This window comes from Nicotiana attenuata, unplaced genomic scaffold (genome assembly GCF_001879085.1).
Source record: "Nicotiana attenuata strain UT unplaced genomic scaffold, NIATTr2, whole genome shotgun sequence".
NCBI classification, from domain to species: domain Eukaryota; kingdom Viridiplantae; phylum Streptophyta; class Magnoliopsida; order Solanales; family Solanaceae; genus Nicotiana; species Nicotiana attenuata.
In genome coordinates, this window is record NW_017670614.1 from 278019 (window position 1) to 292135 (window position 14117).

The 14117-nt window shown below is 35.4% G+C and overlaps 1 protein-coding gene and 1 non-coding gene across 11 annotated transcripts; one reads left to right on the forward strand and one right to left on the reverse strand.

Moving 5' to 3' along the window:
* Nucleotides 1-631: 631 nt before the first annotated feature.
* TRNAQ-CUG lies at nt 632-703 on the reverse strand. The gene has a single exon. It is a non-coding gene; the product is annotated as a tRNA-Gln (tRNA).
* Nucleotides 704-811: 108 nt separating this feature from the next.
* Nucleotides 812-13757, forward strand: LOC109241540 (pentatricopeptide repeat-containing protein At1g03560, mitochondrial). 10 transcript variants are annotated; one of them, XM_019408286.1, is made up of 6 exons: nt 812-3030; nt 3676-3828; nt 6823-7011; nt 11737-12617; nt 13024-13208; nt 13609-13757. In XM_019408286.1, exon 1 carries the CDS (start codon nt 912-914, stop codon nt 2964-2966), a length of 2055 nt encoding a protein of 684 aa, XP_019263831.1. In that variant the 5' UTR covers nt 812-911; the 3' UTR covers nt 2967-3030; nt 3676-3828; nt 6823-7011; nt 11737-12617; nt 13024-13208; nt 13609-13757. The 10 variants fall into 10 exon arrangements, with proteins under 10 accessions (XP_019263831.1, XP_019263830.1, XP_019263829.1 ...); XM_019408285.1 differs by having other exon boundaries at nt 6847-7011; nt 11737-12623; XM_019408284.1 differs by having other exon boundaries at nt 6847-7011.
* Nucleotides 13758-14117: the final 360 nt, after the last annotated feature.

Sequence of the window (14117 nt, forward strand, 5' to 3'; positions counted from 1 at the left end):
ATTTACCAAGTTTTTTTTTTATCCTATTGGATTGCTTCAGCAATTGCACATAAAAGTGTTTGAATTTCTTACCTTCAGATAATATGTATTATTCAGGATTTTTGAGTTGCGTTGTAGCTGATTTGCATTTTTTTTTTATCAAATGCTTAATAATCAAAGAAAATCAAGAGAATGAAAACAACTGATTGTATAAAGAGGGAGCAATAACCGTAGTTGATTGTGTAAAATAAGCTGTCTTTTGGGAATTAGCCTATTATTTTTGGGCTATAGATTTGCAAAGTGGTATCTAGGCTATTATGTTGCAAGTCAGGCGTGTGAGTTGTATTTATGTGAAATTATCCCTATTTCGTTCATCCCATTTTATATGACTCCACGATTCTGAATACGAGGTATTAATCTATCTAGTTTTTAGTATGAATTTGAACATATAATTTTCAATTTTTTTAAAACAAAATTTACGATTTAAAATCTACATAAATGTATTATACGTCCTAACAATTAACAATTCCATATATCAAAAAACATATAAAAATATCACACAAAAAAAAGCTCATTAACTCTTCGAACATTTATGTACATTTATTTCCATAGTGCCATAGAATTTTCTGTAGGAAAAAAAAAAAAAGGAAAGAGGTTCTACCGAGAATTGAACTCGGGTTACTGGATTCAGAGTCCAATGTCCTAACCGCTAGACCATAGAACCATTTTGTTATTAGAGTTTTCCAAGATTTTTATTTATAAATGTGAAACTTAACTATGCCAAAATTTAAGTTAAAGGGGTGAAACAGAAGTTTTGCATCAATTCAAGAGCCAAAAGTGCCAAAAACCTGAACGCACATTTGAACTGAACCTCCTCGAAAATTGTTAAAAGCTGCATCTTCAACTTCAACCCAGTGAACTAAAAACCCCAGATGAGAAAAACCCTGAAAAAACCCCTTTGTTCCATTTCTGCAACTTCCAAATCCAACAACAATGGCACAAACCAATATTTCTCCTTCAAACTACCAATCAATCAATCAAATACATCTAAGTTCCAAACAGGCCCATGTTATTCAGACCCATTTTCTTCATATTTTCCATTTTCCCAATTACCCAAATCAAAAAGATCCAATCTTTACTTAAATTTCACTTCAAACCCCAAAAGGCTATTTTCTACTCTTAACATCCCACCTCCAGAATGGGTAAATCCATTCATTGATCTTTCTGATTTAGTTACAGACCCTAAAGATCTCAAAATATCACCATGGGTCCCACAAATTTTGAATCTTTTAGACAATTCACACTCAATGGAGCAGAATTTAGATGCTTATTGTTGCAAATTTTTGATCAAATTATCTCCTAGTTTTGTTGCATATGTGTTGAAGTCAGGTGACCTTGCTGGTAAGCCTGATATCGCGTTTCGTTTCTTTTATTGGGCTGGTAAGCAAAAAGGGTATGCTCATAATGTTGAATGCTATGTGTTTTCAATTCAGATTTTATCTGCTTCGCGCGAATTGGATAGAATTAAGCACGTGTTTAGTGAATTTAAGCATAAAGGTAGTGGTTTGTTGATGAATGTCGGGGCGGTTAATTCTTTGATTAGGAGTTTCGGAGAACTTGGGATGGTTGAAGAATTGTTATTTGTGTGGCGTCGAATGAAAGAAAATGGTATTGAGCCTAGTTTGTATACCTATAACTTTTTGATGAATGGATTGGTTAATTCCATGTTTATTGAATCGGCTGAACGCGTTTTTGAGGTTATGGAAAGCGGGAAAGTTAATCCGGATATTGTTACGTATAATACTATGATTAAAGGGTATTGTAGATCAGGGAAGCTTCAAAAGGCAATGGAGAAATTTAGAGATATGGAGGTTAGGAAAGTGGAAGCTGACAAGATTACGTACATGACTCTGATGCAAGCATGTTATTCGGAGGAGGATTTTGATTCTTGTTTGGGACTTTATCACGAAATGGAGGAAAAGGACTTGGGTATTCCACCACACGCTTATACGTTAGTGATTGGAGGGTTTTGTAAAACTGGGAAGGTTTTGGAAGGGTTAACTGTTTTCGAGAATATGATCAAGAAGGGTTTTAAACCTAACCTGTCGATTTATACTGCTTTGATTGATTCATACATGAAACTTGGAAACTTGGATGAGGCGATGAGACTTTTCGACAGACTGAAGAATGAAGGATTTGAACCAGATGAGGTAACATTTGGGGTTATTGTAAATGGTTTATGCAAGAGTGGGAGGTTGGACGAGGCAATGCAGTGGCTCGAGTACTGTCAAAATAACAATGTAGCTATCAATGCCATGTTTTATTCAAGTCTTATTGATGGTCTAGGAAAGGCAGGGAGAGTTGACGAGGCCAGAAAACTCTTTGAGGAGATGGCCGAGAAGGGATGTACGCGTGACTCTTATTGTTATAATGCGCTTATTGATGCCTTGGCCAAAAATGGGAAAATCGATGAAGCTTTGGTGCTTTTTAAGAGAATGGAAGAGGAAGGTTGTGATCAAACAGTTTATACATATACAATATTGATCAGTGGCTTGTTTAAAGAGCATCAAAATGAAGACGCATTGAAATTGTGGCATATGATGATTGATAAGGGTATAACTCCAAATGCCGCTTCTTTTCGAGCCCTTTCAACTGGGCTTTGTCTTTCTGGAAAGGTGGCAAGAGCGTGTAAGATATTGGATGAGCTTGCACCAATGGGTGTTATCCTTGAGACAGCTTTTGAAGATATGATTAATGTTCTGTGCAAGGCAGGTCGTATAAAACAGGCTTGCAAATTAGCTGATGGGATTGTGGATAGAGGTCGAGAAATTCCTGGAAAAGTTCGTACCGTCTTGATTAATGCCTTGAGAAAGACAGGGAATGCTGATATGGCAGTGAAGCTGATGCATAGTAAGATTGGCATTGGATACGACAGGCAGGGTAGTATTAAAAGGAGAGTGAAGTTCCGAGTGCTGGTGGAAAGCTGAGGCTAAAGCTGGATAGCGGGGTTACTATTGGGACATTCAAGAATGTTATTGTGCTACTATCATGGTTGGTTACAAAATTAGAAAGTGACTTTATAGAATTTATATAGAAAGTTAATATACATGCATTGCCACTTTTCCTTCAACCTTCCATTTATTCTTTTCGTCGGTCTTTTGGATTAGTCATGAAATTTACACTTTGTTAGATTATGTCTTAACTAATTAAAAGAGCTGCAGTTTTATAATCCTTAAAGCTATAAGTTATACTCTTTAAAACTATGTTTTTTTTAGTTACTCTTTTGCCAAAAAAAGTATATACTCTGCTCAACTACCAAAATAACCGATACCTTCTTCTCTCATCTTTGGTCTGTCTCTTTTTTGGAAGAAGAGTTTCTACCCTGCCTGCCTATGAAGTACTTCAAGTCAATTATATACTCTGCTCTTTTTTACCCAATCGAAATGTGACAAAGTGGAAAAGGAGTGTTTGTATCTGCTAATTTATCCATACTGATCTAGTGTGTTTTCCTTCTTGGACCCTTTAGATGCATTTTGCTTTCTGAGATTCCTTATAACACTAGCATAGTATTTAAACCAATTAATAGTCTTACAATAAAACTTTCTTTAGATGAGTAATCTCAAAATAGAACTTAGCTCCAATATTAAAACAAAGTTTGTTTTCTGAGGTTCTCTTAACTAGTTTTGACACATGCAGGGAGCGTGTTGGTAACGCAATGATGGTTGTTACGTTCCTGTTTGGTCAATGTAAGGCAAAATCAATGATGTGATCAAATAAGCAATGAAAATGCCATTTGACAAAGCAATGCATATCTGCCACTTTATGGAGTTCTAACAAGCAAATAAAGAGGTAAAGTTAATTGATTTTTTTTTTCAGTAAGAGAATCTGACAAATCATCTTGCTTGCGTTAGCTCTATCTTCTTTTTGTTGAAACTGGAAGTACGATATAGGGTGGTGTGATAGTGACACTCAACTCACAAACTCTGAAGTCCGACCTTTTCCCCGATTCTGATGAAGTCTGAGATATACTTAAAGATGCTGACCCCTTCTGTTGCTTTAAAAACCTTTATTGTAGAAGATTATTCGGAAGTGTCAACTTATTTTTAAGATAACTCCGAGACACCTAAAATTGTTGGATGGGATTATCACTCATATTAGTTACTATCCGTCATTGATTCTTCTCATATGCTTTGTGCTTACACTTATGCTTTTGATTGTTGATTCAACAGTTCTTGCAATCAACTAAAATATGGCACCCTTAGGCAACTTATCTTATATTATCGTAAAAGAGGTAATATCGGGGATTTGCAGCCATACCCTATATTTGTACCACCTTTTAACCTGTACCCTATTTTTACAAATTATTGAACTGGTAGCCAGTTGCTAAAAAATAAGTAATAATATGACAATAATACCCCTGACCAACGATATAAAACCTGCATAAGGCATTGATCGCGTGATCTGCTACCTCACTCGTCAAAAATCTCCTCCATCCTTCGTCAAAGTTCTCAAGTTTTTCATCGCAACAGCTTCATCAGAAAACCAGAAACTTGAACTAGATTCATCAGAAACTACGGATTCGAAATTACAGCTACATTGTGAGTACCTTTCCTACACATGTTTCTGCAATTCTTTGAGCTTTCATTAAGTACTTTAGATTTCCCATTAGTTTCTGCAACTAATTGAGTTTCATGATACATGTTTCTGCAATTATTTTCATAATTCGTACTGCTTTTTAACTGTTGAACTTCAGAAATGAAATCTGATTTCAATTCACGCCTATAGAAAAATTTAATAATTTTATGCTACTTACACTAATTTACAAATCATATTTAATTGTCTTCACTTAGAGATCTTCAAAAACTTTTGAAAACTTCACATTTAATATATTAAAATTGTCGGAATCTTGAAAGAAGTGTTTCCAGAAAACTTAAGCCTAAAAAGTCGGAAGTTTTAAAGATATAGAAAGCGAACTTCAGGTATATATAAAGATAACTTCAGACTGTGGAAATTTAAAAAATAACTGGTAGTGTTTTCCAGAAAACTTCAACCTAAAAAGTCTGACGCTTCAAACCTACATAAGCTAAACTTCATGCTTATATAGCGTGAAGTTGTTTCAGGCTAATATAGATTCATAAGAAACTTCAGTCTAAATGAGTAATCTTTTCTGCTTTCCAATCTTGTCCACTTACCCTTTATTTAAGAATCACATAAGGAGATATACTAGCCATGCGATTCCTTTTCCCTACTTTAGCTGCGTTTCCTTTTGCTTGCTGCTCCTGTTTCCTAGTCTCAACTAACTGTCATGGTTACATGAGCTGCAAAATCCACAGCCATTGGAATAGATCCTTCTCCAACTCCCTGCTGTTTATAATCTTCTTGTCTCACTTCACCACCAACAACATCAAAATTGCCTTCTGAAATAGTATCTTGTATACTACTAAGTGAAAATGAAGATGGATTGAAGTTGGGGATATCATTGTTGTCAAGCAAAACTTTAGGAGAACTGGATAGCTTCCTTCTTTTAGGATTTGGTAGAAGTTGCAGTCCATGAGATGAGATATGAAAAATAAGGAAAATATATACATAAATACCGTGGCGGAAGCCAAATGTATATAGTGTGAATGAGTCACAACTACTATACCAAAATTATAGTAGCCACTAAATAATAAATAAGACAACAATAAAAAGAACACCAGAATTTACGAGGTTCGGCCAATTTTTGCCTACTTCCTCAGACACAACCAATATTTTATTCCACTCCAAAAATATAAGTGAAATAATACTAAAGAAAGATACAAATGCCTTAAGAAGATGAGAAGGCAACTGAGAGGTGTGTCTTAAATCCTACACATTAGGCCTTCTTTTATAGGGAGAAATTCCCAACCAAATTGCCAAATTCCCGATGTGGGACTTTGATATCTTCAACAAATGACTCTAGCCCTTGTTGAAAAAGGACATCTAGAACCTCGCCTTGCCACATCCCAAAATGTCTTGACCCGTCAAAAATTTCTACCAATTGTTGAAGATGTCAAAGTCCCACATCGGAAATTTGGCAATTTGGTTGGGAATTTTTCCCTATAAAAGGAGGCCTAATGTTTAGGATTTAAAACACACCTCTCATTTGCTTTCTTATCTTCTTAAGGCATTTGTATCTTCTCTCTTTAGTATTATTTCACTTGTATTTTCGAGTGGAATAAAATATTGGTTGTGTCTGAGGAAGTAGGCAAAAATTGGCCGAACCTCGTAAATTTTGATGTTCCTTTTATTGTTGTCTTATTGTCTTATTTATTATTTAATGGCTGTTATAATTTTAGTATAGCAATTGTGACTTATTCACACTATATACATTTGGCTTCCGCAACAATACAACTATTACAAACACACATTCGTCAAAAACACCTTGTGATCGCATTGCAGGAACAACTACCTGGTCTACGTGTTGTGATGCAAATGGCATTTGCATACCAATAGATCTGCTTGCATTCCCTTCAGATATCACTGTATCTTCATTCAAAAAAAAGGAAAAAATATTAAATAATACTGACTAAATTTTGAAAATACTATAAAGCAACTTCACACATGTCTATGAGCCAACATGTGTAAAAAGATGTATTTCTCCTTTTTCATATAGCCGAATGAGCTCACGAATTTCTTTTTCGGCTGCATGAGTCTTTATGAATAATCATGAAAAAAATGCAAAAAAGAAAAGAAGTATGTAAAATTTCAAACTGAAAATAAAAATTTGGATCAAATGTAATAAGTTCGTGATGTGTAGAATACCTTGATGTTGGCCTTCCTCTGTGCTATCACCTGAATGCATACCTTTCTCTATCTCAACAGTTTCAACTTCATTCATTGTTGCAGCATCGCTGGGGAGCTTTGGAGTATTTTGTAGAAAGATTTTTTCGACTCCAGCTTCATGTAGTGCATCATCATTGAGGAGTTTTGACTCTTATTAATTGAAACGCCACTATTTTCGACTTCCATTGCATGTTGATAGAGAAGAAATCAATGACTCAAAACTTACAGGTAATTATATATAATAAGATAGAACACATTTATACCTGTAGTGACAACTTACTGTGTGTCTCCACCTAAAATTTCTTGACAAACAACAAATGCTTCCACAAATAAATTGCTCGTTGCAGTACGAGTACATACATATGCATTCGATGCATGTTCTTCCGTACCAATAGCTTCACCATCTGCATCTTTCTCGACTCCAACATTCTCAGTTAATAACTTTTCATCACATCCAGCATCTTTGCTCAATTTATCAACACTAAAACCTTCCCCTTGAACTTGCTCTTCACCTTGCACTTGCTCACTTCTAGTATTTTCATCTGGGACTTTATGCAGTCCATCATCAGCAACATTTGCATCAGACTAAGGCTTGAAGAACTCATTTATTCTATCATATTCTCGATAGTTCATAAATTCAGAATCTTCTTCAGCAACATATTTCCTTTCGACTTGTCAACAATCTCAAACAACTTTTCCAGCTTTGAATCCAAATATTCCTATAGAAGAATACTAACGATGAGTATTCTGAATAAACAATATCATTTCCTGGAAAAAAACTTCTCTATAAATAAGCCTACCTTGACTTTTCTTACACCATCTTCCACAGCAACATATCGTTCTTTCTCTCTAAACTCTAAGAACAACATCTCTCGCGATCAAGCACCTTTCTTCGTGGGCATGCTTTTTAACCTCCCTCATTACCCTCTATATAAAAATAGAAACAATACAACAATTTCAGAATAAATAGGCCTGTAGTTAAGTAAATACAGTACAAAACTTCAAACAAAACATGTTGTAGTTAGGCAAAACAGTAAGAAAAACTTCACACTAAACAGACTTGTAGGTTAATAAACACGGTACACAACTTCAGTTCTAACAATGATACAGAACAAAAATTTCTGGTTATGAAAGTTAAAGAAGCCTGTCGTTCAAACAATGCTGAACAAAGAACTTCAGACTAAAAACAAAAATAAAAAACTTACATCACATATTGTGTTAACTAAGTCATCATCAAACCCCGTTGAAGAACGTTTCGAACGACTGTGGGTACGAGGTGATTCTCCAACTAAAGGAGTTGAATTTATTTCCTTTGACTGACTCCGACTACGTGGTGATTCTCCAATTAAAGGCACTGGATTCATTCCCTTTGAACAACTACAGCTGCATGGTAATTGTCCAATTAAAGGCATTGAATTCATTTCCTCTTCGGTAGGGATTATCTCTTATACACTAAATCTCCGATATTTTTGTTTAATAGATGAAAAGTATATTAGGAAAAATAAATAAAACTAATACATCAGCATATTAACAAAATTACAGAAAAATAAAGAATATTAACTTACTGCATGATTACTGAAGTAAAACTTATTAAGTTCTCTATATTTAGGCTCCCTAAAGATTGAATAACCTAACATCCTGGGATCTGAGGAACATGACTGTATTGCTCCTCTTTTAAATATCTATCTCGAATATTGTCTCCTTTTGTCTTTTTGTTTTCTTGAGTCGAGAGTCTTTCGGAAACAACCTCTCAACTCCTTCGGGGTAGGGGTAAGGTCTGCGTACACACTACCCTCCCCAGACCCCATTAATGGGATTTTACTGGGTTGTTGTTGTTGTTGTATCCCGAATATTTGGGAAGTGCTCATCGAACTAAATCACACAGTGGATATGGAAATCTCCCTACACTATACTCAGATGTATTACTTTTGTTCTTGTTGCCAAAACATGTTTGATTGAAGTTATCAACTTCTCATAAAACACATTGCCCAAAGGATATTAGCACAAGCTTGTTCGTCTTCTACATAGCTGCATACTCCTCCGACACAACAACTTCATGTTTTCTTCCAAAATAGACTCATCATTTAGAATTTCCATAAGCGTCACTGCATCTTCATCACTCTTATATATATGTTTGAAATTCACATCATCCTCTTTATATTCATTCTTTAACATGTAATCTCGAATGTCCTTCAACGTTACGCCCTTAGATTTCCCAAGATAGCGTTTCAGAGTCTTACAATCTTGTTTAATTAGTTTTTCAACAATATGTGATGTGATCCTCAAACCACTCATAATGTGAAAGTTTTCAAGGCTGAACGACACTTCACAACCTGATGCAAGATCAAGAATGCTAAAAATCCAAGAAATTCAAGAAGCGAAGAATCCATTCAAGATTAGGATTTCGTTTCCTTACAGATTATGATTTGTTATTTTTTATTTCCTAGTAATTTAATTCTTGTTTAAATAGGATTATATTTGTAGTTTTGGTCAAATAGGATTATATTTGCTGTACACTCAAGGTTTTGCACCTCTCAAGTACAAAGAAGAGAGAAAAACAAAAGCACTCCGCTAAAGTTTTTCACAAAACTAGCGAAAGCGTTCTTCAAACTCACGTTAGAAGAATGTAAGATGGAAAGAAACCTCACCCACACGTTCCCCAATCCCGCAAGATTGCAAGAAGTGTTAGAATAAAGGAAGAAGAATAAAATAAAAGATCAATCACGTTTTTGAAGCAAAAACTTAGAAAAACTAATCACCAATCTTTATTTTCAGCATATTGAGCCCTTTAAATAGTCCTTACAATGAGTAAAATCGATAAGGTTAAGGAAAACTAATCCTAATTAAACTAGAATAAGAATAAGGCTAAGAAAACCTATCCTAACTAAAATTGGAAAAATAATTCTAGTAAGAATGGGATACCAACTAACAATTCTAGTTTGACCAGAACTACAAATATAATCCTACTTAAACAAGAATTAAATTACTAGGAAATAAAAAATAACAAATCATAATCTGTAAGGAAACGAAATCCTAATCTTGAATGGATTCTTCGCTTCTTGAATTTCTTGGATTTTTAGCATTCTTGATCTTGCATCACAACCAAAATTCTTGAAACTAATTGAATCTCGGTCATTGGTGTATACGCGAGAAATGATCAAACAATGAACCAACTTCATATTACAATTGTAATTCTCTATAGCCATGATATACCAAAATATACCGTTACTCAGCTTCTCTCTTATGCAGGAGTCGAAAAAGTTGTACTTAAACCCTTCTAATCATGGTTCCCTTTTCAGTAAGCACGGGCATTAAACCAATCACCAAACTCACAATCTCTCCCCTGACCTTGTAGGCACTGCAATGGGCGTTGAAGGCACTTTACGTACTCTAGGAGCTTTAGTACCTAATGTACCTAACTCCTAAAGTACCTAGTGTACATGAAGCTCCTAGAGTACGTAAAGCTCCTTCCACGCCCATTGCAGTACCTATAAAACCAGAACCAGAGGAGATATATTATGAGTTTGGAGATTGGGTTAATGCCTCTGCTTACGGGAAGGGGAATCATGATTTGAAAGGTTTAATTACAACTTTCTTGTCTCCTGCACAACTGGAGAATGCACAACGCGAGAAGCTGAGTAATGTTACATTTCAGTATATCATGCCTGTGGAGAATTACAATTGAATATGAAGTTGGTTCACTGTTTGATCCTTTTTCGCGTATACACCAATTAGTTTCAAGATTTTTGGCCGTGGATGTCATTCCGCCTTGAAAATTTTCACATTATGAGTGGTTTGAGGATCACAACACATAATGTTAAAACCAATTAAACGAGATTGTAAGATTCTGAAGCGCTATCATGGGGAAGTCTAAGGGTCTAATTTCGAAGGATATTCGAGATTACATGTTAAAGAATGAATATGATGATGTGAATTTCAAAATGTACGTGAAAGTGATAAAGATGTGGAAATTCTAATTGTTGAGTCTATTTTGTTTGGAAGAAAATATGAAGCAACTGTGTCTTGGGAGTATGCAGCTATTGTTAAAGGCGAATATGCTAGTTTTAATTATCCTTGGGGCAGTGCGTCTTATGATAAACTGATAACTTCATTGAAACATGTTTTGGACGACAAGAATAAAAGTAATACATCTGAGTGTAGTGTAGGGGGATTTCAGTATCCACTGTATGTTTGGTTCTACGAGCGCTTTCCAAATATTCGGGACATATATTTAAAAAAGGACTAATATAGTCATGTCCCTCAAACCCCCGGGATGTTAGGTTATCCAATCTTGGGGGAGCCTAAATATAATTTTTTTTATGAGTTTTGCAACAGTAATTGTGCAGTAAGTTAATATTCATTTTTTTTTCTATAGTTTTGTTAATATGTTGATGTATCAGTTTTATTTTTCCTAATATACTTTTCATCTAGGGTATTAGAGATAATCTCTACCGAAGAGGAAATGAATTCAATGCTTTTAATTGGACAATTACCATGCAGTCATTCAAAGGGAATGAATCCAGTGCCTTTAAATAGAGAATGACCACGTAGTCGGAATTGGTCAAAGGAAATGAATTCAACTCCTTTAATTGGAGAATCACCTCGTACCCACAGTCATTTGAAACGTTCTTTAACGGGGTTTGATGATGAATTAGTTAACACAATATTGATGTAAATTTTTTATTTTTGTTTTAGTTTGAAGTTCTTTGTTCAGCATTGTTTGAACTACAAGTTTCTTAAACTTTCATAACCTGAAGTTTTTGTTTATGTATTTGCTAAACTTCAGTATTGTTAGAGCTGAAGTTGTGTACTGTTTTTGCTAAACTACAAGCCTGTTTAGTCTGAAGTTTTTCATGTTGTTTTGCTTAACTACAACATATCTTGTACTTTATTACTTAACTACAGGCCTATTTAGTCTGAAATTGTTGTATTGTTTTTATTTTTATACAATAGGGTAATGAGGGAGGTTAAAAAGCATGCACACGAAGAAAGACGCTTGATCGCGAGATATGTTGTTCAAGAGTTTGTAGAGAAAGATTAATTTGTTGTTGTGGAAGATGTTGTAAGAAAAGTCAAGGTAGGTTAAAGTGTGTATGCATTAGTTAATTACTTCAGATCGAACATGGTTGAAGTTAATAAATGTACTTACAAGCTTTTTGCAAGCTAAGTCTATCTTCTTATTCATAGTCTCAGGCTTTGTAAGGCAGATTCACTTGTTCTTCACTGCTCATCAGTTCACTTTTAGTTTCATTCTTCTTTTTTTGTTTAAGTAACAGTAGTGTCCAGGCCAGCTTGTGGCGCATCTCGATTATTGCACATTGTACCTTTTACCTCCAACCATCACAAGTCTTGCTAACTCGGTCCACCAAAGCTTAAGCTGATGGAATGAAATTGATTCTGCTTTCAACCCTAGCTAGGCCACACCCTTGGTTTAGTATTCATTATTTTAATAAACAGCCCATTCGATAATATTTAGGCATTGATTCAGTTGTTTTTATGCTTCTTTACAACATCATATGTATAATTGGTTGCAATTTGGCACTCCTGTTATTATGATATCAAATATACAATTAGTTGGACTTTGACACTAATGTTTTAGTTGCTATATTTTGTCTTCCTTTGCCAAACCATGCTTTTGTGAATTGAAATCTTTCTTATATGTTAGAATCTACATGTCCCAACACCAATCAGCATGCTGGCTTTATGGCAATACTCACTTGTTCTCAATGCACTCAGTACTAAATGCAGGAACACAAGAAGAATTAAGTCATATGGAGATAGGTAAGTGGGTTGAGCCGGGGGTCTATCAGAAACAACTTCTCTACCTTCACAAGGTAGGGGTAAGATCTGCGTACACTTTACCCTCCCCAGACCCCAATATGTGAGATTACACTGGGTTTTTTGTTGTTGTTATTTTAGATAGGTAAGTGGGAATGGAAAAAAAAAATGCCTACACGAGTCCTTTTCTCATTGTTGTATGTTTAAGTTGGAGTACATGGGATGAGTATCAAAGAGACATTGTGCTCTGTCATCTTTGTGTTTGGAAAAGCTCAACGGAGCTGCTTTTCGATTAAACTTGTAAGCAACTGTAGTCACTGTAATGGAACCAATCCGCATGTTCTAATGTGAATATGATTGAAAATTTATCTCCACATTGAGTAGCACTTCGATTAAGAATATTTGTTGCAACTAGATCTCAACCTGTCCTAAACCTGTATTGCTACCATCATATTCATTCAGCCACAACATGCGGATTCTTTGTTGACGGGATATGCCAAAGTGGTTCAGATATAGCAACAGAACAGTGGAACTGAAAAGAAGAACGCGTCCATGCTGTCCATGAGTTTGAGTACATGAGATGAGTATCAAGGAGAAATTCGCGTTTGGAGCTACTCACCATAAGGAGCTGCCTTTCAATTAAACACGTGAGTAACTGTAGTCTCTATCATGGGACCAATTTGCATGTTGTACTATATATGATGTTTGTTGGCACATGCCTGTATTGCTTATCCATTCATATTCATCTAGCCAAAATATGCGGAATTTCTTTTTTGACGCGTATGTCAAAGACAATATTTGGTAATTTGCGACATGGTTGATTGATTGATTCCTTTGACCCCAAATACAATGTTGATGGTACTAATCATAAGAGTTCTGGTGTGCATCTATCTTTTAGCTTAACTTTAAGAAATTTTATATGTTTAATGGCCTTAAAAGTCCTTGTTGTCAAGAAAAATCTGTTCATGTCAAGTGTCTGTAAAAGTTTGTGTTATATCGGAACATGGAGCAGCCACTGATCGTGATTTGTATTTATTTGTTATGCAGATACATTTCTTTATCAAGGAAGATGCTATCTTTTATTGGCTTTGTGAATTTAACTTTGTATTAGGATCACAAAATGAAAGATATGGTATCTGAATTTTCGAAAGTGGAGGAAGCCAAACCATGTCTTGAAAGGACATATATCTTTTTTAGATTCTGCTGGGGCATTGAAATCTTGCTGCATGATAATTTAGAAGTCTTACCTCCAAATATAATGTAATCTCTTCGTTCCAATTTATGTGAACCTGTTTGATTGGGCGCACAGTTTAAGAAAAAATGAAGACTCGTATACGGTTAAAATCAGGGAGCCCGATTTCGAGGTCTTAAATTGAGTTATGAGCCCGAGTCCGTGCAACTCGAAATGGAGGTCGGACCCGGCTGAGGGACACGTGCCTCGAGGAAGCTGATCGAGGGCCTGGCACGACTTGCATCGAGGGCAGTGCAATCTCGAAGCCAATCAAGAAAGAGCGGGAATTTCTCAAGGACACGTGGACCAGGGGCATAAATTAAAG